A 24,162-nucleotide genomic window follows, 5' to 3' on the forward strand; every position below is an offset into this window, starting at 1 on the left:
GAGTGGCTACTGTAGCAGATGGAGAGTTTGGGGAGTGGCTACTGTAGCAGATGGAGAGTTTGGGGAGTGGCTACTGTAACAGGTGGAGAGTTTGGGGTGTGGCTACTGTAGCAGATGGAGAGTTTGGGGAGTGGCTACTGTAGCAGATGGAGAGTTTGGGGAGTGGCTACTGTAGCAGGTGGAGAGTTTGGGGTGTGGCTACTGTAGCAGATGGAGAGTTTGGGGAGTGGCTACTGTAGCAGGTGGAGAGTTTGGGGCGTGGCTACTGTAGCAGATGGAGAGTTTGGGGAGTGGCTACTCTAGCAGGTGGAGAGTTTGGGGAGTGGCTACTGTAGCAGGTGGAGAGTTTGGGGAGTGGCTACTGTAGCAGGTGGAGAGTTTGGGGAGTGGCTACTGTAGCAGGTGGAGAGTTTGGGGCGTGGCTACTGTAGCAGATGGAGAGTTTGGGGAGTGGCTACTGTAACAGGTGGAGAGTTTGGGGAGTGGCTACTGTAGCAGGTGGAGAGTTTGGGGAGTGGCTACTGTAGCAGGTGGAGAGTTTGGGGAGTGGCTACTGTAGCAGGTGGAGAGTTTGGGGAGTGGCTACTGTAGCAGATGGAGAGTTTGGGGAGTGGCTACTGTAGCAGATGGAGAGTTTGGGGAGTGGCTACTGTAACAGGTGGAGAGTTTGGGGTGTGGCTATTGTAGCAGGTGGAGAGTTTGGGGTGTGGCTACTGTAGCAGGTGGAGAGTTTGGGGAGTGGCTACTGTAGCAGATGGAGAGTTTGGGGAGTGGCTACTGTAGCAGATGGAGAGTTTGGGGTGTGGCTACTGTAACAGGTGGAGAGTTTGGGGAGTGGCTACTGTAACAGGTGGAGAGTTTGGGGAGTGGCTACTGTAACAGGTGGAGAGTTTGGGGTGTGGCTACTGTAGCAGATGGAGAGTTTGGGGAGTGGCTACTGTAGCAGGTGGAGAGTTTGGGGAGTGGCTACTGTAGCAGATGGAGAGTTTGGGGTGTGGCTACTGTAACAGGTGGAGAGTTTGGGGAGTGGCTACTGTAGCAGGTGGAGAGTTTGGGGAGTGGCTACTGTAACAGGTGGAGAGTTTGGGGTGTGGCTACTGTAGCAGGTGGAGAGTTTGGGGAGTGGCTACTGTAGCAGATGGAGAGTTTGGGGTGTGGCTACTGTAACAGGTGGAGAGTTTGGGGAGTGGCTACTGTAACAGGTGGAGAGTTTGGGGAGTGGCTACTGTAACAGGTGGAGAGTTTGGGGTGTGGCTACTGTAGCAGATGGAGAGTTTGGGGAGTGGCTACTGTAGCAGATGGAGAGTTTGGGGAGTGGCTACTGTAACAGGTGGAGAGTTTGGGGTGTGGCTACTGTAGCAGGTGGAGAGTTTGGGGTGTGGCTACTGTAGCAGGTGGAGAGTTTGGGGTGTGGCTACTGTAGCAGGTGGAGAGTTTGGGGAGTGGCTACTGTAACAGGTGGAGAGTTTGGGGAGTGGCTACTGTAACAGGTGGAGAGTTTGGGGTGTGGCTACTGTAGCAGATGGAGAGTTTGGGGTGTGGCTACTTTAGCAGGTGGAGAGTTTGGGGTGTGGCTACTGTAGCAGGTGGAGAGTTTGGGGTGTGGCTACTGTAGCAGATGGAGAGTTTGGGGAGTGGCTACTGTAGCAGGTGGAGAGTTTGGGGAGTGGGTACTGTAGCAGATGGAGAGTTTGGGGAGTGGCTACTGTAACAGGTGGAGAGTTTGGGGAGTGGCTACTGTAACAGGTGGAGAGTTTGGGGTGTGGCTACTGTAGCAGGTGGAGAGTTTGGGGAGTGGCTACTGTAGCATATGGAATAGAAAAAATAGAAATTCTAACTATAAGTCATATTAATATGCAGTGGTATAATAGTATTAGAGTAATATAATTTCTCTTTTGTAAGATGTTTCGGATATAAATTATTCATACAGTAATCTTTAAATCGTGTTAATTTGTGTGTGTGCATGTGTAGATCCTATCAGACCTTGTTCTGCAGTTTTCAAGTGTGTTTACAGAGCTGTCCACTTTATGTTCAGGCCAAAACTTAAGTCGATATTCTCTCACATCAGTAAACATCATGACGGTAAGTGTTTGCTGGAGGGGAAAAGGGCAGCTGTAGTTAGTTGGAAAAAGATTTGGAAGTCTTTTCAAAGCACCTTGGCCGAGAATAAAGGTGATGTTTTGGATGAAACGCTTTCTACTTGGCAGCGCTGCTGTTCACCTCGGGTCAGCCGTGTAGACGAGCAGCAGTGATGCAGCATGTCTGTCATCCACACTGACCGGCCTCAGGGACCGGCTTGAGCGATGGGCCTTTCTACGTGCAACACATGCTGAGCAACTGTGAGCACACACACCTGCCACAGACTGCTGCGCTTCAGCGCTTTTAAAGCCCCGCCCCAAACTCACGCCATTGGCTGAGCCGGGACTTGTTGGTATTGTGGGTCAATCCAACAATTAGTGGCTACTCTGTATGTAGGGCCCTACAGGCAATGAAAAAAACGCGGACAGAATCGCGGAATCGTTTTTAAATGTTTAAAAAATATTAATTAATAATTTTTTATGTTTATATGTAACATTTGATGTATAATTGTATATGCAAACTCAGCATATAAGTAAAATTCACTCTAAAATTACTATAAAATCAAAGCCATATGTCTAACCAAGATGTGTTCCAAATTTTAAGTTGATATCACAAAAATTGAAGTCCCCATGAGATTTTGTTTAGGGCGCTGTACCAAAAATAGCCACCGGGTGACATCCACTTTCCATTGATTGTTTTTTTGAAGCATTTTCCTGTAAATTTCCGTCCAAATATCACTTCCATCACAAAACAGTCACCAAATATGGACCCTTGAGACTCAGACCTTTCCGACGATATGTGTTTTGTCAAGATTAGAAAAGATTTTGATTATAAAGTACAACCCCAAATCAGAAAAAGTTGGGACAGTATGGAAAACGCAAATAAATAAAAAAAGAAGGGATTTCTAAATTTACTTTGACTTGTATTTCATTGCAGACAATATGAACACATGTTTTGTCTGGTCAACTTCATGTCATTTGTAAATATGCATCCTTTCCTGTCATTCAGACCTGCAACACATTTCAAAAAAAGTTGGGACAGGAGCAATTTAGGGCTAGTAATGAGGTAAAATGGTTAAATAATGATGTGATTTGAAACAGGTGATGTCAACAGGTGATTGTAATTATGATTTGGTACAAAAGCAGCATCCAAGAAAGGTCTAATCCTTTAGGAGCAAAGATGGGCAGAGGATCGCCAGTTTGCCAACAAATACGTGAGAAAATTATTGAAATGTTTAAAAACAATGTTCCTCAAAGAAAGATAGGAAGAGATTTGGATATTTCACATTCAACAGTGCATACCATAATTAAAAGATTCAAGGAATCTGGAGGAATTTCAGTGCGTAAAGGACAAGGGCGCAAGCCTAAGCTGAACAACCGTGATCTCCGATCCCTCAGGCGGCACTGCATCAAGAATCGTCATCATCTAGAAGCCATATCACCACATGGGCTCAGGACTACTTTGGCAAACCTTTGTCAAGTACCACAATACGTAGTTACATCCACAAATGCCAGTTAAAACTGTCCTGTGCCAAAAGGAAGCCCTATGTTAACAGTGTCCAGAAGCGCCGTCGACTTCTCTGGGCTCGAGGCATCTGGGATGGACCATCACACAGTGGAAACGTGTACTGTGCTCAGATGAAGCAGTATTTCAGGTATTTTTTGGGAGGAATGGACGCTGTGTGCTCCGGACCAAAGAAGAAAAGGATCATCCAGACTGTTACCAGCAACAAGTCCAGAAGCCAGGGTCTGTCATGGTATGGGGTTGTGTCAGTGCCCTTGGCAAAGGTAACTTGCACTTCTGTGAAGGCTCCATTAATGCTGAAAAGTACATCGAGATTTTGGAGCATAATATGCTGCCTTCAAGAAGACATCTTTTCCAGGGACGTCCATGCATATTTCAACAAGACAATGCAAAAGCACATTCTGCACACATTCTGCAGTCCTGGCTGTGGAGGAAGAGGGTTCGGGTACTTGACTGGCCTGCCTCAGTCCCGACCTGTCTCCAATAGAGAATGTGTGGAAGACCCCGAACTGTTGGCCACCTTAAGACTTGTTTGCAGGAAGAATGGGACAAAATTACACCTGAAACACTTCATCACTTGGTGTCTTCAGTCCCTAAACGTCTTTTAAGTGTTGTGAAAAGGAATGGCAACATTACAAAGTGGTAAATGCTTTACTGTCCCAACTTTTTTTGAAATGTGTTGCAGGTCTGAATGACAGGAAAGGATGCATATTTACAAATGACATGAAGTTGACCAGACAAAACATGAAATATGTTGTGTTCATATTGTCTGCAATGAAATACAAGTCAAAGTAAATTTAGTTTTTTTTTTTGCGTTTTCCATACTGTCCCAACTTTTTCTGATTTTGGGTTGTAGTTCAAATAAATGTTGTAATACGAAACATGACGCCGCCCACCAGGGGGAGGAGCCTGTTAGAAGTATTTAGAGTACCGTTTCCATGGTAACGCAACGTCCGATTTCAAAACAGTTTTCACAGGATGAATTTTGAGTTCGTAAGCTCTCAAATGAAACCTAATTTATGATAATTACTCAAATATATGATACGAAAAAAAGGCGATCAAAAAAAGAGCGGCAGGCGGGAAGTGTGTGTAAGCGCACACACACAGATGGACCTGTTAACTGAACTGGCTGTTGCTTTAATAAGTTAGGTTGCATGAATCTATTTAATTGCAGCGGATTTAACATTCAGTGCCCTTCGGAGAGACGGGAACACTCAGAGTTGCAGTTTTTAACCTTGTTAGCTTCCATGTCTCATTAAACTCGGCCCCTGAGCCACGAGATGCACACATGAAATGTTTCACATCATCATCCTCATCATCCTCACTTGAAGCAGTCTCCACACACCTACGCTGATTTATTATACATTATATGTGAAGGCTTTCAGTCATGCAGGCCACAGTAAGTCAGCTAAACTTTGTCCAAAGCTGCAGCTCATGCTTCATCCCTTGGATTTTGACTTTGATTGGGTCGGACAGCTCGGCAAACTCTGGGGCGGTGGCGCTGGAGTCTGCGCTCGTCTGTTTACTGAAGTTTACTGTGAGCTGAAGGCTTATGGCCAGTGTCTCTTCAGTGCCGGATATTCTGTCCCTTCTTCCCACTTAATCTCCAAAAGCTACGAGCCGCTCACAGAGGGTTTCCAGCACCTCATATCTTCTACTGAGGAGAACTGAGTGAAGAGCAAAGCCTCACATCACTGCTTCAAACGCACACAACTTTATTTCCTTCTGTGGAAACCCAAAAGAAAACATTCGGAGGAAAGTAATTTTATAGGGACTGCCGAGATGCAAGAAACGTACTTGTATGTATACATATAAATATACACAGATCAGGCATCAAGATCAACTTTTTAAAATAAAATAATGGCATTTTTTAATTATTAATTTTTGAGTTTGACAACAAACACATCGCTAAATACAGCTAAACAGCACAGTTCAAAACATAATAATAACGAATCATTTCTGAACATTGACTCTCAGTCATTATTCAGCCTTTTTCATGGTTTCTCAAAAAAAAGAATAAAAGTACAGAATATAATAGCGTAGTTCTAATAGGGGCTCATTGTAAGGCAGTGTTAACACACACCCCGTCTGCTCAACTGGGATGTAAACCGCGGCTCATGTCTTCTGCTGTTAGATCAGCATTAAAGAACATCTCAACTGTTAAATAACAGATATAAGATTATAATAATATCAGATATATCTTATTTTAAATAAACACAAAAAATAGAGATGAAAAATGAACTTAGGTAAGAAATAAACTTTTGCTATGGTTAAATACATGTTCAGTAATATCTTCCAAAGTTTTTTTATTTTGGCGCTATTTTTTCTCTAAATAATGTTGATATGGCAACTAGTAAATACACTGAGTTTGGTCATTCTGGCACGTGTGGAAAGGGTTAAAACATGTGTGTTACAACTAACCCGCGTTAGGTTGTGCCCCGCGCCCCCCCTACGCCATGGCCAATGAGTGATGTGGATTTTGTCATGTGACTGCATTTTGGTTCGTTGGTTCGGACCAAAGCAATCAGTGGTGTGAAAAGGAACCAAAAAAGCTGAAAAATGCTACAATGTATAATTATTTGCCCTTGGTTTGGACCAAATGAACAGAACTAGTATCAGTTCCATTCCATATGTTCAGAGTTCCATTCCATATATTCAGTTTCATTTATATTTAAAAATATTCCGTTACATTCCATATGTTCAGAGTTCCATTCCATATGTTCTGTTTCATTTCATATATTCAAAAGTTCCATTCCATATATTCAGAGTTCCATTCCATATGTTAAAAGTTCCATTCCATATGTTCCGTTTCATTTCATATATTCAGAGTTCCATTCCATATATTCAGAGTTCCATTCCATATGTTCAAAGTTCCATTCCATATGTTCTGTTTCATTTCATATATTCAGAGTTCCATTCCATATGTTCTGTTTCATTTAATATATTCAGAGTTTCATTCCAAATATTCAGAATTCCATTCCATATATTCAGAGTTCCATGCCTTATATTCAGAGTTCCATTCCATATGTTCTGTTTCATTTCATATATTCAGAGTTCCATTCCATATGTTCTGTTTCATTTCATATATTCAGAGTTCCATTTCATATGTTCAGAGTTCCGTTCCATATGTTCAAAGTTCCATTCCATATATTGTGTTCCATTCCATATATTCAGAGTTCCATTCCATATGTTAAAAGTTCCATTCCATATGTTCCGTTTCATTTCATATATTCAGAGTTCCATTCCATATATTCAGAGTTCCATTCCATATGTTCAAAGTTCCATTCCATATGTTCTGTTTCATTTCATATATTCAGAGTTCCATTCCATATGTTCTGTTTCATTTAATATATTCAGAGTTTCATTCCAAATATTCAGAATTCCATTCCATATATTCAGAGTTCCATGCCTTATATTCAGAGTTCCATTCCATATGTTCTGTTTCATTTCATATATTCAGAGTTCCATTCCATATGTTCTGTTTCATTTCATATATTCAGAGTTCCATTTCATATGTTCAGAGTTCCGTTCCATATGTTCAAAGTTCCATTCCATATATTGTGTTCCATTCCATATATTCAGAGTTCCATTCCATATATTCAGTTTCATTTCAAATGTTCAGAGTTCCATTCCATATCTTGAGGGTTCCATTCCATATATTCAGAGTTCAATTCCCTATATTCAGAGTTCCATTACATATATTCAGTTTCATTTAATATGTTCAGAGTTCCATTCCATATATTCAGTTTCATTTCATTTATTCAGAGTTCCATTCCCTATATTCAGAGTTCCATTCCATATATTCAGTTTCATTTAATATGTTCAGAGTTCCATTCCATATGTTCAGTTCCTTTCCATATATTCAGAGTTCCATTCCATATATTCAGAGTGCCATTCCATATATTCAGAGTTCCATTCCATATGTTCAGTTCCATTCCATATATTCAGTTTAATTTCTTATATTTAGAGTTCCATTCCATATGTTCAGAGTTCCATTCCATATGTTCAGTTTCATTTCATATGTTCAGAGTTCCATTCCATATGTTCAGAGTTCCATTCTATATATTCAGAGTTCCATTCCATATGTTCAGAGTTCCATTCCATATATTCTGAGTTCCATTCCATATATTATGTTTCATTTCATATATTCCATTTCATTCCATATATTCAGTTTCATTTATATTTAAAATATTTCCATTCCAGAGTTCCATTTCATATATTAAATTCCAATCCATATGCTCAGTTCCATTCCATATGTTCAGAGTTCCATTCTATATATTCAGAGTTCCATTCCATATGTTCAGAGTTCCATTCCATATATTCTGAGTTCCATTCCATATATTATGTTTCATTTCATATATTCAGAGTTCCATTCCATATATTATGTTTCATTCCATATATTCCATTTCATTCCATATATTCAGTTTCATTTATATTTAAAATATTTCCATTCCAGAGTTCCATTTCATATATTAAATTTCAATCCATATGCTCAGTTCCATTCCATATATTCAGAGTTCCATTCCATATATTCAGTTTCATTGGTTCGGACCAAAGGAACCGAACTAGAGATGTGAAAGCACCCTTATTGAGCTGCTACAATCGAAACACCAAAAAATGATTGATTTAAAATGTCCTGTGTTTGAGTTTGAGTAAATAATCTGAACTGTCCCTTTAATGAAAGCCGATGGCTGATGAACTAATGGACACATCATTGACCTTTGAGTGTAATTTGTTAGTTTTGCATGGGTGGATTTGCACATTTACAATGCGAGCAGCGGCGTGACTCCCGCACGTCTTCTTTTTTTGTGGGTTTTATTGCTTTCCAAAACATCTCATCATTTATTCATTCTGCGTCCGAGCCCCAGCTGCTCTCCTACACTGTCAGAGTATCAGCGGACGACTTTCCATCTGCTCCCCCCCCCACGTGCTTTTTTTTCAATTTGAGATTTGCAATTTAAAAATCTTTTGATTGGGCCCGCAGACGTTTGCTGACTTGTGTTGATTTCACCAGCCCTAGTTTGTTCAGTAAATAAACACGCTCGCTCCAGACACCAGGCCGCAGAGAAGTCTCATTAAAGCTCAAAGAAAGATGATGCAACAGGTGAAGGCGGATTGCAAAGGATGCATCCCAGCGCCACGGTGTGTGTGTATCCAGCCTCGATCAAACCTCTTAACTCCTCCAGCAAGAGTGCCGCTCAAACCCTGTGTTTTAGTCCCTTCGTGAATGACACTCGACGCCGGAGGAGTGATCTTCATGACGCTTGAATACAGTGTTTGCGCTTTATTGCGTGCTGTTGAAGAGGGTAGAAACCTTCCTTTCTTCATCGCTGGGTTTTTAGACGCTCTGCCAGATATTAAAGCTTGGCCAGAGGGCAGAACAGCCTCGAAATACAGATCAGGGCTTCAGCGTCGACACTGCTGGAGGAAGTTTGCTGCTGTTTTTCCTTCTGTGGTGTGAAGTGTAGCGGGACATGAGAAGTGAATGCTGTTAAATGTACACTATACCGTAGGCTGGTGTACGTGTTGTGTTTTTTGGAAAGAAGTCTCTTCTGCTCTCCGAGGCTGCATTTATTGGATCAGAAATACAGTGAAAATTGTGAAATATTGTTCCAGTGTAAAGCAGCTGTTCTCTATATGACTGTAAAGTACTGTGTGATCAATTATATATTCCGTTCCATTCCATATATTGAGTTTCATTCCATATATTCAGAGTTCTATTCCATATATTCAGAGTTCCATTCCATATATTCAGTTCCATTCCATATATTCTGTTTCATTTCATATGTTCAGAGTTCCATTCCATATATTCAATGTTCCATTCCATGTGTTCAGAGTTCCATTCCATATGTTCAGAGTTCCATTCCATATATTCAAAGTTCCATTCCATATGTTCAGAGTTCCATTCCATATATCCAGAGTTCAATTCCATATGTTCAGAGTTCCATTTCATATGTTCAGAGTTCCATTCCATATATCCCGTTTCATTCCATATGTTCAGTTTCATTTATTTTTAAAATATTTAGTTTAATTCCATATATTATGTTTCATTCCATATATTCAGAGTTCCATTCCATATATTCAGAGTTCCATTCCATATGTTCAGAGTTCCATTCCATATGTTCAGAGTTCCATTCCGTATGTTCAGAGTTCCATTCCATATATTCTGTTTCATTTCATATGTTCAGAGTTACATTCCATATATTCAGAGTTCCATTCCATATGTTCAGAGTTCCATTCCATATGTTCAGAGTTCCATTCCACATATTCTGTTTCATTTCATATGTTCAGAGTTCCATTCCATATATTAAATTCCAATCCATATGTTCAGTTCCATTCCATATATTCAGTTCCATTCCATATATTCAGAATTCCATTCCATATATTAAATTCCAATCCATATGTTCAGTTCCATTCCATATATTGAGTTTAATTCCATATATTCAGTTTCATTCCATATATTAAATCCCGATCCATATGTTCAGTTCCATTCCATATATTCATAGTTCCATTCCATATATTCATGGTTCCATTCCATATATTCAGTTCCATTCCATATATTCTGTTTCATTTCATATGTTCAGAGTTCCATTCCATATATTCAGAGTTCCATTCCATATGTTCAGAGTTCCATTCCATATGTTCAGAGTTCCATTTCATATATTATGTTTCAATTCATATGTTCAGAGTTCCATTCCATATATTCTTTTTCATTTCATATGTTCAGAGTTCCATTTCATATATTAAATTCCAATCCATATGTTCAGTTCCATTCCATATATTCAGAATACCATTCCATATATTAAATTCCAATCCATATGTTCAGTTCCATTCCATATATTGAGTTTAATTCCATATATTCAGTTTCATTCCATATATTAAATCCCGATCCATATGTTCAGTTCCATTCCATATATTCATAGTTACATTCCATATATTCAGTTTCATTCCATATATTAAATTCCAATCCATATGTTCAGTTCCATTCCATATATTCATAGTTCCATTCCATATATTCATAGTTCCATTCCATATATTCAGTTCCATTCCATATATTCAGAGTTGCATTCCATATATTCAGAGTTCCATTCCATAAATTAAATTCCAATCCATATGTTCAATTCCATTCCATATATGTGGAGTTCCATCCCATATATTCAGTTTAATTCCTGATCCTGACAGATCGTGTGTGATGTAGGATGGCGAGCAACAAACATGACACTGTGGGACATACCAAAATTACCAAAATTAACATTTATTTGATCTCTCAAGTGTTTGACAGACATTCAGATGTTTTAAAATGCGTCATAAAACGCCAAAAATCATGTTAATTTATTACATGAGGGTATTAATGAAATGAATATGAATGAATTCCTGCTCAGTGGGAACAAATGAAACAGTGTTGTGTGAATGTGCATGTGCTTGACTGATCTACATCTGAAATATAATTGATTAATAGCTGAGATTTGTTTGTGCAGTATTTATTACATTAAGATTTATTAAGATTAAGTCCATTTATTACCCTCTTGAGCTCATTGGAGATGTGTGCTAGTCTAGTAGTGGTTTTGTATGTTGTGAAACCATCTAAACTCACGTCTGTTTGTTGTTAGATAAACTAGAGTAAACCACGCTAGCACACATTCACGCAAGAGTTATCTATATCATAAATATGGATTTTAACATAACTTAAATATTGAATATGTTCTCAGGTTTAATACATTTGTATGTTATGTTTCATATTGTTGCTGCATCATGTTTCATAATTGTTACTAAATTTAGCCTATACAAGTGTTTTAAGGCATGTATAGTGTGACAACATGCCCCACTAAAGGTCAATGAACTGTATATTGAACAATAACAGTCAGAATGTTGCATATGTAGCATAAAACTGATAATAAAAAGACATTTATAGTGTTACAGAAGATTATATTTCAAATAAATGCTGTTCTATTCATTAAAGCATCCTAAAACATAAAATGTATGGCCGCTTCCACAAACTCAATCATATTTCCTGGTAAGGTCTGGAGAGAAAGGGGATTATGTACTATTTTCTCTTCTTTGAAAATAACAAATGTTTGGTTTTATCAGCATTCAAACCCAGTTTTAGAGTATGAAGCATTGACTGAATGATATCAAATGCCAGTTGAAGCTTGTTTAGAAGACGCTCTACAATACATGACAGTAGCCACATTTACATGCGCACTTTTTTGTCATTCCGATTAAAATCATTCCGATTGAAAGACAAGTGTCAGAATAACTGCTGAAATTCACATACTCTGGTCAAACTGTTAGCTAACCTAACAGCAGCCTGAACATATATTCCCCAGCAAAAATGAGATGACTGTTCACGTCCTTCCGACAAGTAAATCTGTCATTCACTTGTCCGAGTAAAACATTTGCTTTTCCAGAAATAAATTTTTTTTTTTTTTTTGTGTGCGTGTTGTAAATATAATTTATTCTGAAGCAATATTCCGGCCAGAGTTCAATCAGCTTTGACATATTTGAATCTGCATATTTGTGATATTTTTCCATAATCTTATTAAATATAGGCTATGCTTCAGCTTTCCTTTTATATTCTTAAATTTGATCTATAAATTAAATTAGAATAAGACACTGTAGGGCTGTTGCCAATCAAATTAAATAATTTACACTGAAAATTGTTATGAGATTGTTTTAAATATTTTTGAATATACAAATAAGAAATGTTGGAAAGTTACAGACACTCATAAAAAACTGATGCTGATTATCTGGGAAACATTCTCTAACAGCAGTCAAGTTGTCATTGTTGGTGTCAAACAAGTTGTGAATGTGTTGTAGCATTAAAACAGGAGATCTCAAAGTGATGCTCGGTAAACGAGGATGATTGTGAACAATTCCAGGATATGCTTTTTTTTCATTGGTTGTTGCGTTAAATCTTACCCAGATACAATAGTGCTATTTTCTGCTTGGCTATTGTGTAGCCTCTTTCTTTTTTTTGATTGGCTGATAAGTGGCAGGCTCGACTAAGAATTCCAGGGGAGACGTGCTTGATTGGTTTTTCTGCGTGAGAAATACAATGTGTGGTGACAGACAGGGCCGGCCCTGACCAATTTTCTGCCCTAGGCAAGATTTTACTTGGTGCCCCTTGTATCAAGGTTTAGCACTACATGTTTTCAGTCTAAGTTGCGGAAACACTGGTACTGTTTTCTTTTTTTAATGCATTGATGTTTTTTATTTTTTTTTATTGTTGTTTTAATATGATGTCCAGTCCATTCTATCCCATCATTATGTTCATGATATTATTATTATTTAATTTTTTTAAAGGGCTGATGATAGTTAAACTATACAAAAATAGCACCTACGCCACATTACAGCCTAAACACAAATAACAAGTAATTGCATCTAGCATTCATGCACAAACTATTGAGAACTAGCAAAAGTGTTTGTTTTCCAGTAGATGGCAGCAAACTTCCACTAATATGCACATTCATGTTTTTTCACCAAGAATTAAACTGAGAAATTTAGATATTTAATGTGAAATTTACATAAAATGTTGCTATTTTAAATAAACCTGTATATAAATATCATTACTAATTTCGGCAAATACAATTTAAAATGTCCATTTGTCCCCTTAAAACTGCACAACTGTAGAGTAAAAACATTAGGCTATTAAAAAAGTGATATTACATGCTTTTATTAAAAACAGATATGATTTTTTTTTTTTACAAAATACGGTTGCAACACACTGTCTGTGGCCACTGGGGAACCCAGAACAGCTGCTTGCATATAGTCTATGGTAAAACTGGAATTAATTAGCGTACATTAGTATTTTACTACTATGCAATTAAATAAACTGTTCATTCATCACATCACTTTACCTCTGTCTTTACACTGCAAAAATGCTCTTCTTATTTAGTAATTTTTTTCTTGTGTCCAGTCCAAACATCAAAAAATTCTTAAATCAAGATGTATTTACCAGTAAAATGACATTCGATAATGTTTTGCTTGTTTTGTGGGGGGAAAAATAAAAAAGAAGTGAGTTTTAGCTTAAAACTAGCACAATTATCTGCCAAATGGGGTGAGAAAAATTATCTTATTTCTGTTTGGGACAGAAACAAGAAACAAGATTTCAATCAGAAACAAGATTATTTTTCTCACCCCATTGGCAGATAATTTAGCTTGTTTTAAGCATAAACTATTTAATTTAAAAATAATTTTACTTATCTAGTAAATGCATCTTGGTTTAAGAATTTTTAGATATTTAGACTAGAAACAAGACAAAAATACTAAATAAGAAGAGCATTTTGCAGTGTTTCCCTTATCTTGCCTGCATCAGAGGGCTTCTGTTTTTTGACACTACAATTCGGCCATCCGTCAAATTATCAGGCAACTTTCACCGTGTCTACACCTGGAGCGAGCGGCCAAGCACCCTAAAAAATGAAAGCAATCCTGTCTACATTAGATACGGCGAGAGGCGACGCGACACAACAAATTCCCAACGTTAAACTGACGCACTTCAAGTAGCTCGGCGGGGGAGATTGATGAGGCGGACCGGGAAGACGCGGGGGAATCGGTTACGTTTTTTTGCGCTTTATTTGGTAATATTTCAAATTAATATGAATAAAATAGTATCAGTAATACATTTTGGCGCCCCTATGGATGAGTGGCGCTCCTAGCATTTGCCTATTCCGCCTATGCCACGGGCCGGCCCTGATCTGAGGAGCACTGGCGATTCATTCGCCAGCACTGCCAGCAGTTTTAGGTTTGGAATCAGCACTGTAGATGGGAAAACGCAGAAAATCGAACCTGTTCCGTTTTTTTTTTTGATGGACGAAAGTTTCGGAGGCAGTGTGTAAGCGTGATTGACATAACATGAGGTCGAATTTATTTTTTGCCGTGCGAAAATTTCGCATGCGAATTTCGGACTCAGTTCGCAAAGGCCTTTATACAATAAAAAAAAACTGGTGAGCTGACTTGTTTTTCCACTTATCATTCCACGCCGGTTCTGTTGCTGAAGAATTAATCCAACGCGAGACTACGATATGGCGCAACCAGACATGATACTGTTACCTGATTGGCTGTTAGCCTACGTTGCTTGGTTACCAGAGAGCGAGTGCCTTTGTTCATGCAACCCAAACTTGCTTCGCAACCTCTGGTTTCTTCCAACGAAGAAAAAAACTATTATGGAACTCATTTTTTATTGATATCGATTACGTGTCTATCGCGATACATATCGTTATAATTTTTTCGCCCAGCCCTAATAGTAACTGAGATGTTCGTGGATCAATAGTTCCGTGTTGGTAATTTTTATATTTATTTATTTTTCTGTGGGCGGACATGCAGTAGTTTAAACTTATTTATGTCCTATACAATGGCTATTTCAACAGCTGTGAACGATGAATGCGGACTCAAAATTAATTAAATTCATTTATTTTGGAAAAACACAAAATTAACAATAAAATGCACCCAAATTATTAATAAAAACATAGGATCTACAGTGAAAGCATTCAAGACGTGCTCAGCATCATTACTAGTACTAAACGCATAGATATTTCAGATGATTAAGGCAAAACACCATAATCACAGAGGTATAAATGTTAACAAAAGTAATTAAAGTAGACTGTGGATAATGTTACTTAACCAATTTGAAGCAGTTGTTGAACTTTATATATATATATATATATATATATATATATATATATATATATATATATATATATATATATATATATATATATATATATATATATATATAAAAACTTGAAATGAGGTAAGTCGACACATACTCTCCAGCAGCTTGAATGTTCCCCGTTGCCATGGCAACTCTCACCGGCCACCAGGACTTATACAGTTTTATAAAAGCTATTTATTATTTGTTGTAAAGTGTAAGAATCACCTCAGAAAGATGCATTCTTCTGTCAGGCACAGTTGAAGCCCAGGACAAATGCTGTGAAGATGAGATGCTGTAGCCAGGCTATGTCTACCTCATTATTCCAACATTATGTTCATAACATGTTACGAAATAAAATGTTTAGTACCTCAGAAAAATTAACTTTCCTCTCTTGTTAACATTATCCTGGTGTGAGTGCGGTGCGCGCTCTTCAGTTGTGGAGGCGCGCGCTGTGTATCACGTACACTCACAGTTCTCGGATCAGGTCTTTTACATGGTAGAATTTTCCGTTTGATCAGTTCATGAAAAGGTTTATCCCACCCCTCTCAAACCCATTACAATTTCATTCGGATTGGAATTTTAACCGATCACAGTGCTCCATGTATCTGCATAAAAGTGAAAATTTGCATCCTGAATATCAGTCAAGACTGTGACTGTAAATGACACATTACTACACACTCACCTAAAGGATTATTAGGAACACCAGTTCAATTTCTCATTAATGCAATTATCTAATCAGCCAATCACATGGCAGTTGCTTCAGTGCATTTAGGGGTGTGGTCCTGGTCAAGACAATCTCCTGAACTCCACACTGAATGTCGGAATGGGAAAGAAAGGAGATTTAAGCAATTTTGAGCGTGGCATGGTTGTTGGTGCCAGACGGGCCGGTCTGAGTATTTCACAATCTGCTCAGTTACTGGCATTTTCACACACAACCATTTCTAGGGTTTACAAAGAATGGTGTGAAAAGGGAAAAGCATCCAGTATGCGGCAGTCCTGTGGGAGAAAATGCCTTGTTGATGCTCGAGGTCAGAGGAGAATGGGCCGACTGATTCAAGCTGATAGAAGAGCAACTTTGACTGAAATAACCACTCGTTACAACCGAGGTCTGCAGCAAAGCATTTGTGAAGCCACAACACACACAACCTTGAGGCGGATGGGCTACAACAGCAGAAGACCCCACCGGGTACCATTCGTCTCCACTACAAAGAGGAAAAAGAGGCGACAATTTGCACCAGCTCACCAAAATTGGACAGTTGAAGACTGGAAAAATGTTGCCTGGTCTGATGAGTCTGGATTTCTGTTGAGACATTCAGATGGTAGAGTCAGAATTTGGCGTAAACAGAATGAGAACATGGATCCATCATGCCTTGTTCCCACTGTGCAGGCTGGTGGTGTGGGGGATTTTTTCTTGGCACACTTTAGGCCCCTTAGTGCCAATTGGGCATGGTTTAAATGCCACGGCCTACCTGAGCATTGTTTCTGCCCATGTCCATCCCTTTATGAGCACCATGTCCCCATCCTCTGATGGCTACTTCCAGCAGGATAATGCACCGTCACAAAGCTCCAATCATTTCAAACTGGTTTCTTGAACATGACAATGAGTTCACTGGACTAAAATGGCCCCACAGTCTCCAGATCTCAACCCAATAGAGCATCTTTGGGATGTGGTGGAACGGGAGCTTCGTGCCCTGGATGTGCATCCCACAAATCTCCATCAACTGCAAGATGCTCTCCTATCAATATGGCCAACATTTCTAAAGAATGCTTTCAGCAGCTTGTTGAGTCAATGCCACGTAGAATTAAGGCAGTTCTGAAGGCCAAAGGGGTCAAACACAGTATTAGTGTGTGTTCCTAATAATCCTTTAGGTGAGTGTATATTCACGTAGAAAACATTTCAGTATTACCACCCCAAGCGTTTGAATGTTAGTGTGTGTGTGTATATGTGGCATTGCATCTACACTGAACCCACATTTGCATAACTCCTGTGCCGGATGTAGCGGTGACGCGAGTGTGTGTGTGTGTGTGTGTGCTTCTCTCCTCCAGCGGTGACCTGCGCCGCTCCTCCCAGCGTCTCTAACGGAGAGGTGGAGGGGTCAGAGTTCGCATGGGGCACGAGCGTGAGCTACCGCTGCATGCTGGGATACGAGCTGTCCTTCCCCGCCGTCCTCACCTGTGTCTCCAACGGCTCCTGGAGCGGAGAGCTTCCTCTGTGTCTGCGTGAGTATCTCCAGCTGATTACATATCACTTGTCCCTAAAGGCCTCACCTACTCCTTTAATTCTGTATATTCAGTTCCATTTCATATATTCAGTTTCAATCCATATATTCAGTTCCCTTCCATATATTCAATTTCAATGCATAATCTATATATTCAGTTTCAATCCATAATCTATATATTCAGTTCCGTTCCATATATTCAGTTCCATTCCATATATTCAATTTCAATCCATAATCTATATATTCGGTTTCAATCCATAATCTGTACATTCAGTTCCATTCCATATATTCAGTTCCATTTCATATATTCAATTTCAATCCATAATCTATATATTCAGTTTCAATCCATAATCTATATATTCAGTTCCATTCCATATATTCATTTTCAATCCATAATCTATATATTCAGTTTCAATCCATAATATATACATTCAGTTTCAATCCATAATCTGTACATTCAGTTCCATTCCATATATTCAGTTCCATTCCATATATTACATTTCAATCCATAATCTATATATTCAGTTTCAATCCATATATTCAGTTCCATTCCATATATTCAATTTCAATCCATATATTCAATTTTAATCCATATATTCAGTTTCAATCCATAATCCATAATCTATATATTCAGTTCCATTTCATATATTCCATTTCAGTCCATATATTCAGTTTCAATCCATAATCTATATATTCAGTTCCATTCCATATATTCAGTTTCAATCCATAATCTATATATTTAGTTCCATTCCATATATTCAGTTTAATTCCATATATTCAAAGTTTAATTCCATATATTCATTATAATATATTCCATATATTCATTATAATATATTCCATATATTAATTATAATATATTCCATATATTAATTTTAATATATTCCATATATTCAGTTTAATTCCATATATCTAAAGTTTAATTTCCATATATTCAGTTGAATCGCATATATTCAGAGTTCTCTAAAGGCCTCCACTACTCCTAACCCTCTTTCACTTCTTCCCAAAACTCTGAGCTGATGTCCGCAACCCAGAATGTGCAGAGAGCCGTTCTGATTGGCTGCTGACTGGTTAAAAAAGCATGAGTCACTCTCTCTCTCTCTCTCTCTCTGTCTCTCTCTGTCTCTCTCTCTCTCTCTCTCTCTCTCTCTCTCTCTCTCTCTCTCTCTCTCTCTCTCTCTCTCTCTCTCTCTCTCTCTCTCTCTCTCTGTCTTTGCTGTTTACAGATTCTAGGTTTGTCACAGTGATTTCTCAAGACACCCATTTCAGTGATACCTGTCAGACATTTTATACATACTGAGGCAAAACATTAGCTTACAGCAGCTTTACATGAGCAGCCAGATCTTGCCATTCAGAGTGAGAACAGAGAGCCGTCACACACACACACACACACACACACACACACACACACACACACACACACACACACACACACACACACATCCACTGAGTTTGATGAATATAGTGATACGCTGAGATATGAACATGCATTTCATCCGTTTCATATATCATTCTTAAATAGTGAGATAAGTGCATGACAAATTGTAGTCTGTCTAATGCAATAGTAGTGGACTGCCAAAGATGCATTAATATTTCCAGTGGATTTTGGACACATGTATCTGAGCATGAGTTATGAGTTTAGCTTTAGGCCAAAGCTTGCTTATCATTGTCTGGACACATACTCAATTATGGACTTGCATATATTCAGTTCCATTCCATATATTCAGTTTCAATATTTTAAAATTAGCATGGAAGCCAATTTCTGCCACATGAGAAAAAAAAAATTTTGCTCTGGTAAATCATAATTATGACAAAAAAAATGAAATTGTAACATTTTAAGTCTTAATGGCAAAAAATATGAAATTATGACATGTTAAGTCATAATTATGACAAAAAAGATAAAATTATAACATTTTATAACTTAATTATGACAACAAATATGAAATTATGACACGTTAAGTCATAATTATGACAAAAAAGATGAAATTATAACATTTTATATCTTAATTATGACAACAAATATGAAATTATGACATGTTAAGTCATAATTATGACAAAAAAGATGAAATGATAAAATGTTGTCTTAATTATGACAAAAATATGAAATTATGACATGTTAAGTCATAATTATGAGATGAAAAGTTGATATGATTAAAAATGTGAAATTGTATTTAAGAAAGTTGAAATGATTACTTAGTCAATTATTACTTATTGTACTTGTACTGGTCAAAATTATGACATACTAATTTGAAATTATGACTTAAAAAGTCGAAATTATGACTTAGGTCAGAATTATGAAAATAAAAAGTTGCAATTATGGCTTAAAAAATCCAAATTGTGACTTCATAGTCAAAATGAGTTTAAAAAGTTTAAATTATTACTTAAAAAGTCAAAATTAATGTTGAAATTTTGACTGAAAAAGTTTATATTATTATTAAAAACTAGATTGTGAGATTTTTTTTTTTAAATTATGACTTAAAAGGTTGAAATTGTATAAATCAAAGTGATGAGATTAAAAAATCGAAATGATGACTCAAATTATGATTTAAATCAAAATGAGTTTAAAAAGTTGAAATAATGACTTAAAGATGAAATTATGATTTGGGTCAAAATTATGAGATTACAGTTTTTAATTATGACAAGTTGAAATTTACTTTTTTGTCAAAATTATGATATAAAAAAATATAACCTAAAAGTCAAAATTATGATTTAAAAAGTTGAAATTATGATTTCAATTGTGATTTAAATCCAAATGAGTTTAAAAAATGGAAATAATGACTTGAAAAGTTTAAATTATTATTTAAATTATTATTTAAAAAGTTAAAATTATGACTTGAAAGAAATTATGACTTGAAAAGATGAAATTATGACTTGGATCAAAATTATGAGATCAAAATTTTTTTAAATTATGAGTTAAAAGTCCAAATTATGATTTAAAAAGTTGAAATTGTGACTTCAAAGTCAAAATGATGAGATTAAAAATGGCGAAATTATTATTTAAATTATGACAAAGTCAAAATGGGTTTAAAAAGTGGACATAATTACTTAGAAGACAAAATTGACCAATGAAAATGTATTTAAAAATATAAAATTGACAAAAATCTAAATTATGAGATTAAAAAGACAAAATTATGAAGTTAGAAGTAAAAAATTACGTCCATTTTGACTTTTTATCTCAGAATTATGATTTACCAGAGCATGATTGTTTCTTCTTCTTATGTGGCAGAAATGGGCCTCTATAGATTTGGGAGGCAGACATGATATATATTCATATGAAATGAAAAAAGGGTCATATACACCGATCAGGCATAACATTATGACCACTGATGATCTCCTGTTAGTGGGTGGGATATATTCGGCAGCAAGTGAACATTTTGTCCTCAGAGTTGATGTGTTAGAAGCAGGAGAAATGGGCAAGCGTAAGGATTTGAGCGAGTTTGACAAGGGCCAGATTGTGCCTGAACTCCAGCAAACCTGCTCTGTAAACTACACCTTCATTTCTTCCTCTTTCTCAGCCAAGCGTTCCTCTTGTTCTGCTGAATGGATGTTCCTCTGCTCTTTAAGCAGGTGCTCGCGTGTTCAGGACACAGATAAGCTGGAGCAATCCCAGATTGTCAGTTTTTAGTGCTGATAAGGCATAAATCGTAACTCATTCTTGCAGGATCTGCCAGCGCTACAAGATTAGAGCCGTGCTAATACACGCTTCGACGCGCAGCGATCACACACACATTAAAGCCTCGTCTCGAGGATCCAGATCAACACCGGCTGACACTTTCCAGGAATACGGTGGAAAATAAAGGCCTTTCCCTACAAATGATAAGAGCAGCGAGATGCGGAACATAATCTGAGCTGGTCAAAATAAATATTACATATATTTTCTGTTGATTTTTAGGACTTCTACAACCCTGATTTTTGGCATTTTTCTGCAGTAAAAAAAACAAAACTGAAAATAAGGAAAAAAAATTCTGGGTTGTAAACATGTCCCAAAAATGAACAGAAAATATATGACAAATTAAATTATACAAAATATTAAATAAATTAATTCATTAAATATTAAATTAAATGTGCAACCTGAAAATAATAATAAAAAATCAATTATAATAAAAACAAATAAAAATTAAAACTAAAATTAACACAAAAAAAATTAAAAAGCTGAAAATATTAAATTAAATATTTATTTATTTGTTTGTTTTATTATTTACATGTTTTATATTTTCTGTTTATTTTTGTGATGTCTACAAACCTGATTTTTGGCATTTTTCTGCATTAATTAAAAAACAGAAAATAGGGAAAAAATTGCAAAAATGTCCCAAAAATGAACAGAAAATATACAACCTGTAAATAATAATAATAAAATAATAATAATAATACAAATAAGTAAATAACTGATTTTTAAACCAAAAAATTGTTAAAAATTAAAAAAACTGAAAATATTAAATTAAATGTTTAACCTAAAAATAATAATACAAAAAATAATTACAAAACCTGAAAATATTGAATTAAATGTTTATTTATTATTATTTAATTATCATTATTTACATTGTATATTTTCTGTTCATTTTTGGGACCCTGATTTTTGACATTTTTCTGCGTTAATAAAAAAAAACTGAAAATTTACAACCTGTAAATAATAATAATTTAAAAATAAAAAAATAACTGAAATTTTAAAATAAATAAAAATATGGAGTAATGATGCTTTGATCACAGGAATAAATTACACATTTCTATATATTCACACAGAGAACAGATGATATACATTATAATAATATTTCACTGTTTTACTGTATTTATGATCAAATAAATGCAGCCTCGGTGAGCAGAATGTGTTTTTATCCCAAATGTTCATGTTTGGTTAGATAATATGTTATCCCGCATACAGTATCTAACAAGAAAATGTGCCTCTAATGCTTTAAAGAGTAATGCAGCACCAAAGCGTGTCCTATTGACAGAAGGTGGTGAATATGAAAGCGTGTGATCTGCCATCAGTCGATGCTCTGGATATATTGAATGCGCTGAACTCAGATCTGCTCCTGTTGTGTGTTTGCTGCTCCTCTAAAGCATTGTATTATTCATCACGGACCGCTCTTCTGACACCGGGCCTGACGGGCTCCACGTCTCATTATTATGCAGAACTTGCTCTAGCCTAGAGGTGTTGAAATTATTTGTTCTGTGGAAGAAAGGAAAAAAAAAACGTTCTCCGTGCATCACAGATTCTGTGGCCTGCCGTTGCTTGTGGAATATATAATGATAAAGTGAGTCTTTATATGTTGAGGCTGTTTGCATCGTTACTTTATATGCTTATATATGCCTTCCATCAGTGTCCAGTCCAGAAATTCAGAGAACGTGTAAAGTTCTGTGACAGCTGTAATAGATCCACATGTCCACACGTGATAATGTTTTGGCTCGTCAGTGAGCGTTAAAGGACCAGAACTGATTTTAGTAGCATTGTGGCTTTGCTCATTTAGCAGGAAAGGGCTGTTGGATTTATGGGATTAAAATATTTTTTTTTTTTGTAAATTACAGTTTTAAATTGTAAAATTAATGATAAATAATTAATTCGCAATAAATATATATATATATATATATATATATTTTGAGGATTAATTTCATTAATAAAAATATCAATAGAACAGGATTTTGTTTGAAATAGAATCTTTTGTAACATTATAAATACATTTAATGTACAATTTAATGCAGCCTTTCTGAATAAAAATATGAATTATTAAAAAAAATTCCAATTTAAAATAAAATAAATCTTACATACCCCAAACTTTTGAGTGATACTGTATCACAAAAATATTAATTAGTCATAATTTTGTATAATTTTTAAAAAAAACATCTTTGATCTTTTGATCAATTTAATGCATCCTTGCTGAATAAAAGTTTTAATTAAAATGATCAAATTTATATTTTAGTGATTGTAAAATTAAAATAAAATCTTACATACCCCAAACTTTTGAGTGGTACTGTATTACTACAAAAAATATGAATTAGTCATATTTTTGTATAATAAAAAATAAAAAATAAACATTTTAAAACTGAAAATGTACAGTTTGTTCTGTAAATGTTTACTGTATTTTACTGTATTGTAACATTATAAATATATTTACTGTCTCTTTTGATCAGTTTAATGCAGTAAAAGTATTCATTAAAATTATTTTTTTTTTTTTAAACTTGCATACTCCCAAACTTTTGAGTAATTTGTATCAAAAAAACAAATTTTTAGAGTTTAAAACTGTAAATTTACTGGTTGTTCTGTAAATATGTTTACATTTTACTGTATTTTTACGGTATTTTAACATTTAATAATAAATATAAAAAATCTAACTTTTGAGTGGTACTGCATCACAAAAATATTAATGAGTCGGGGGGGGGGGGGATTTTTTTAACCATTTAAAACTGTAAATGTAAAGTTTGTTCTGTAATGTTTAATTTTTACTGTATTGTATCATTATAAATATATTTATAAAGTCTCTTTTGATCAATTTAATGCTTTCTTTCTGAATAAAAGTATTATTTAAAATGATAACATTTAAATTTTATCGATTTTAAAATTTAAAGAAAATCTTACATAGCCCAAAATTTTTGATTGGTACTGTATCACAAAAATATTAATCAGTGTTTTCTTTGTAAAATATTTTTTATAACAGTTTAAAACTTAAAAATTTCAGTTTGTTCTTTAAATATGTTTAC

General features: G+C 36.0%; 1 protein-coding gene across 1 annotated transcript in view; it reads left to right on the forward strand.

The window, feature by feature from the left end:
* The window catches only part of csmd3a (CUB and Sushi multiple domains 3a), a gene marked incomplete at both ends in the record, with an annotated part of 567,839 nt that overhangs the window by 506,176 nt on the left and 37,501 nt on the right, over positions 1 to 24,162 (forward strand). The window contains one exon of the mRNA XM_079838157.1: positions 17,300 to 17,473. Coding sequence (XP_079694283.1) covers positions 17,300 to 17,473 — 174 coding nt within the window. The remainder of the gene's footprint in view (positions 1 to 17,299; positions 17,474 to 24,162) is intronic.

This window comes from Gobio gobio (assembly GCF_949357685.1).
Source record: "Gobio gobio genome assembly, chromosome: 15".
Classification (NCBI taxonomy): domain Eukaryota; kingdom Metazoa; phylum Chordata; class Actinopteri; order Cypriniformes; family Gobionidae; genus Gobio; species Gobio gobio.